At 37.6% G+C, this 4,614-nt stretch overlaps 1 protein-coding gene across 1 annotated transcript; it reads left to right on the top strand.

Moving 5' to 3' along the window:
• Nucleotides 1–574: 574 nt before the first annotated feature.
• Nucleotides 575–4,581, top strand: LOC108382912 (mpv17-like protein). Its single transcript, XM_017639278.1, has 3 exons — nucleotides 575–686; nucleotides 3,497–3,609; nucleotides 3,720–4,581. The coding sequence occupies exons 1-3, from the start codon at nucleotides 649–651 to the stop codon at nucleotides 3,965–3,967; spliced, it is 399 nt and encodes a 132-aa protein (XP_017494767.1). The 5' UTR covers nucleotides 575–648; the 3' UTR covers nucleotides 3,968–4,581.
• The last annotated feature ends 33 nt before the right edge of the window (nucleotides 4,582–4,614 follow it).

The following is a 4,614-nucleotide window of genomic DNA, read 5'->3' as shown; positions in this document are numbered from 1 at the left end:
ATTTGACTGAAGGGTGGAAAGATTAACAAAAAATTACCAAGAAAAAAAAGCATATGCCAATACATATATGTATAATTTTTGTAAGCCGGTTAGTTAGAATTTCGCGAAATGTTATTTTTAAAGGTGCTCCGATTAAGTACCTCCCCGATTTTTATTTTTTATTTTTTCAATATCGAATTACTCTCCAGTTGCTATATTAAAACGGTGGATGGCTATTTGATAGACATCTATTCAACTTGTTTTCATAACTTATGATCATGTATGCAGGTCCTTAAATCCACTATTTATCTAGAGTTTATGTTCGCTAAACTTTTTCGATATGGCAAATTTGATGCAGTTCAACAGAGCTCATTTAACCGAACCGAACTACATCAAAATTGTCATATCGAAAAAATGCTGACTTTTGCTCCCATTTGTAATTAACCGATTAAATTTGTAAGTGAATAAGTGTTTAAGGTGCGAGTTTGTTAGTGAATTTTAGTAACAAATTAATACTTTAAGACATTTGTTATTGTTTATATATAAGGATGTATTCATATTCAATTTACACCTACATACGTACACCAACACACTTCTTTTCACACACAGCCAAAAAACGATGCGGAAAAAGAGGATATCGATTATGCCACAATAGGTCGGTATGCTGTAATGGGCACAACCGTTTACGCGCCAACACTCTACACATGGTTTGTTTATTCCTTTATTTTTGTATAAGGGGTGTTCACAAAACCAATTAGTAACTTAGCAAAATGCTTTGCAGTACTGAATAATAAAAAAAATTATCATTTCTATAACAGACGAAAGTTTGTGGATACCCCTAACATTTAATCATTTCTTTATTTACATTAAGCGCTTTGAGTTTTTTTTAACTTTATGCTTGTTTCTCATTACACTTACGCAATTTTACGGCCTCTTGCACCCAATTGTGTGTTTGCTCGCCTTGATTTTGAAATTTTCCATTTACATTGCCCTTTTATTGGCTTTAATTAAAATAAATTTTGCACTTGAGCATTGTACTGGGCACGGTGTGGCGCACAAATAAAATAATCATAAATTTCACTCATCACTGAGTGCGTTATGTCTGCACCATTGTTGTTATCATTTGTTATTTCCCTGCGCTTGCTCTCTCTTTTTTCTTATCACTCACTAGTGTTTTTGCTCACAAAACTTCATACATGCTTACGTTTAAATATACAACAACTGAGTATCCAATAACTTTACTATCAATGTTTTGTCTTATCATGGTGATTTTGTTAGTGGCCGCTCGTCGCTGCCCATACATACATACATACATACTCCCCATTCAGAGAAGTGCACGTGTCATTTGTTTATTGTAAAATCGTATAAAAAGTGGGTATCTGTGCGCTTGAGCAAACTCTCTCTTTGGCTACTTAAATAAACACTTGACTATTTTTCTCTCTTTGTAGTTAATACCGGTATTAATAAACTGCTTAAGCTTTGCAACAATCACCAATGAATTTGCTTTGCCGGTTACAGTAAAAGCTTCCGAAACAAAATTCGAGCTTTATTACATCCAACTTTTACAGGCTGCGAAAAGTTCATTTTAGCATTTGTAACAACAAAATTTCGCGTAAAATGCAAAAATATTCCGGAAAATTTTTTCCATTAGTCACTGTACATTTAAAATCTTCTTGATTTTTAGGGCAAATTGAAGTAAAGCTGCCTATTTTGTGGCGACAGTTTGATAAGCCTTTACATTTTAGATTGAAAATATTTGCAGCCCCGGCTGCTGTTCCGACTGGACTAAGTTTAGGGATGCACTTTTGGGGTATCTGCTCAATAAAGCTTCTCTCAGTAAGCTAGGCTTCTGGTTTCTCTCGGTAAGTTTAGCTCATGGGAACGAATTGAGGAAGCCGTTGATTGCGTTACCGATGCCTGTAATGCGGGCCTCTCCGTTTCCTCCCCGATTGTGCTTCCGAAAGGAAAAATGAAGAAACATCAGTGGACCAAGGAAATAGGGAAGACTAGTATGTTTTCTGTGTGTATAAAAGAAAAAATATTTATTAGTGCGAAAAGGTGGGTAGGCGCTGTGGCCAATGGTAAAGTCCGTTTACCACCTTTGCATGATTGTAAGTGATGCAGAGTCTTCAAAAAACTCCACAACTGTGTCGAGAGGATGGATCAGACTAGGCCGAGCCATAAAAATAAAACTTAAGAAAGTTTTATTACATGGAAGTAGAGAAGTGCATGTGCAAAAATTTCATAAATTGCATAACGGAAATGTTTGCCCGTGCAGGAGGAGAGTACATAGCATGAATTTAGACGCCCAGTGTTAGCAGTCGCGCCTAAACACTTGTGGAAGCAGAAACAGCGCCGGGCTGTACCGAAGCCGAGATGGCCTGGCACTGCGACCTAACGAGTGGAAAGGGGAAAATGTCCGTCCGCCACGGTGGCGCCCCATGCCATAATTAAGGTAACCATTGGTAGGTTACTTACTGCGGTGACCCGGTGTCAGGGAGGCACCGCAGAAATACAATCCGTTCCGATGACATCCAATAGGCATAGTCCGCTTAACAGCCTGGATTGAGGGAAACCTCCCTACCGTGATCAAATGGAATTGCGATGGGCTGTGCTATTGATGAGCAGCGAGCCTTCTCGCGATTCTCCCAGATCTTACCTGGATATCGTTCTGATAACGCACAGAATATACTGGAGTATCGATTGCCAGTCGACACCCTCGGGGCGGGTTTCAGTGGAACGAAATTTTTTCGCCAACCAATTTGGGGGCTACCTCGTTCAGAATTCTGCTGTACTGTCGTCCTAGCAGTCCACCAGGAGCATTCCTAGTCTAAAGTACGCACCTAAGAACACAAGCAGACACGCGCACACTTTGTAGACCTGATACATTATGAAATCCAGTGTCTCCGCATAACAGTTTTAAAGCGGCACCACCCTCGGATGCCCCTTAGAGTGTCCGAATAAATTTGATGCTGTCGATCCCCTCCTGAAGGGCCACTTACACATTCGTTGCGGTATATTTTTTACACCCAATAATTCAACCCTCCCTATGGTTCATAGAAATAATTCCAAATTTTCAAACTCGTCCTCACTTAGCCTCTAAGTCAGCGTGTAGTCTATTTTTAGTTTCATTCCGGGTGAATCAGTTTCTTTTGCATACATTTCGGTAATTTTCTGTTTACTTACATTTTTTTTTATAGTTACCTTTGGTTTTGCATTTTTACTTTTTAATTAATAACAATAACTTTTGGTAATCACATTAAAAGCACAACACACATGCACTTTACTAAAGCACAATGCCCCTGCTGGATTCGAGTCTTTGGTAGCTCCACATAAGAAAAAGTTTTTAGTGTAGGCTTTATATATATATTTTCTATTCCGCACATCTGAATGTCTATGCACTGCGTCGCATAAATACGCCTCAATGAATATGTTTACATACATATACACTCTAACATATTTATTTGCTAAAATAGATTAATTGAAAATTTTACTTTCTTAACGAACACGAAATTAGGTACAAATGGTTGGATAGAACGTTTCCAGGAACTGCTAAGCCTATAATCGTGAAGAAGCTGGTCTTGGATCAATTTGTGTTGACACCATACTTGTTAACTGTCTTCTACACAGGTTAGAAGTAAATGCTAATTTAGAATCATAATAAGCAATATACTTTTTTAATTGTAATTATAAATAATTATTTTAGTAAAAGATCTGACTTTCACTTTGTGAATTTCTAGGCATGTCGCTTATGGAACGCGCACAGGATCCCTTCAAGGAGTTGCGCGAGAAGTTCGTTCCCACATTTTTACGTTCCTGTATCTTCTGGCTGCCGGTACAAACATTAAATTTTATTTTAATTGCGCCGAGATTTCGCGTGATTTACATGGGCGTTTGCGGTTTCATTTGGGTGAATATACTGTGCTGGATTAAGAGGCAGCGAAATGAGTTGCAGTCGGAGAGTGAGGTGAAAGTGGCGGCTCAGTAAATGCACGAAATAAGAACTTAGCCGAATTTAAAAATAACCTTTTTGTTTTTTTAAGCGCGTAGTTAGTTAGAAAACGCATTGCACGGCGATTTGAGTTTATATACATATATACTAGAAAGCCAAAAGAAGGCTTTGTATGCTTACATTTCCGAAAGTGAAAATAAGTATCGAAGTAGAGCTTTAATTTTTAAGTTAATACACATCGGAAGAGGGTAAAACACAATGAGCAGCTGAAATAAAAATTTTCTAAAATCTAAAGTTTCCCAAATTTTCTAAAAAGTCGTTCTAGTTCTGAACTTTTTCTTCCATGTGATTGTGTTTTTGCGTTTCGCTCCCGGAGAAAAGAAGTGGTCTCAGAGAAAAAAAAGTTCTGAACTATAACGATGAATCCTCCTTAATGGGTCTGAAAGGGAAATCTGATTAAGACTTGCAACTGAGCAACGATTTTGAACTGTTCCTTTCCAGCATATCGTAAAGCCGCTGAAATGGGCTGCTTTCTGTTATTTTGATGGACTCAAGCAGACTCGTCAAATTATTGTTGAAAAGATATTTATGCTTTTTTATGATTTATCAATCAATATACATTTTTATTCCATATTAGAATGTGCATTCAAAGTCAGATACTCTTGAAAAACCCTTATTCCAAG

This window comes from Rhagoletis zephyria, unplaced genomic scaffold (assembly GCF_001687245.7).
Source record: "Rhagoletis zephyria isolate East Lansing unplaced genomic scaffold, Rhagoletis_zephyria_1.1 Rzeph_scaffold_29444, whole genome shotgun sequence".
Lineage (NCBI taxonomy): Eukaryota > Metazoa > Arthropoda > Insecta > Diptera > Tephritidae > Rhagoletis > Rhagoletis zephyria.
This window is presented reverse-complemented; position numbering and strand designations above follow the sequence as displayed.

What these genes read in the sequence shown, in the direction of transcription:
- LOC108382912 (XM_017639278.1), top strand. Translation starts at nt 649, where the DNA reads ATGGGCACAACCGTTTACGCGCCAACACTCTACACATG. An exon ending in GCGCCAACACTCTACACATG is followed by an intron (nt 687 to 3,496) that starts GTTTGTTTATTC and finishes ACACGAAATTAG; the next exon opens with GTACAAATGGTTGGATAGAA. An exon ending in GTTAACTGTCTTCTACACAG is followed by an intron (nt 3,610 to 3,719) that starts GTTAGAAGTAAA and finishes GTGAATTTCTAG; the next exon opens with GCATGTCGCTTATGGAACGC.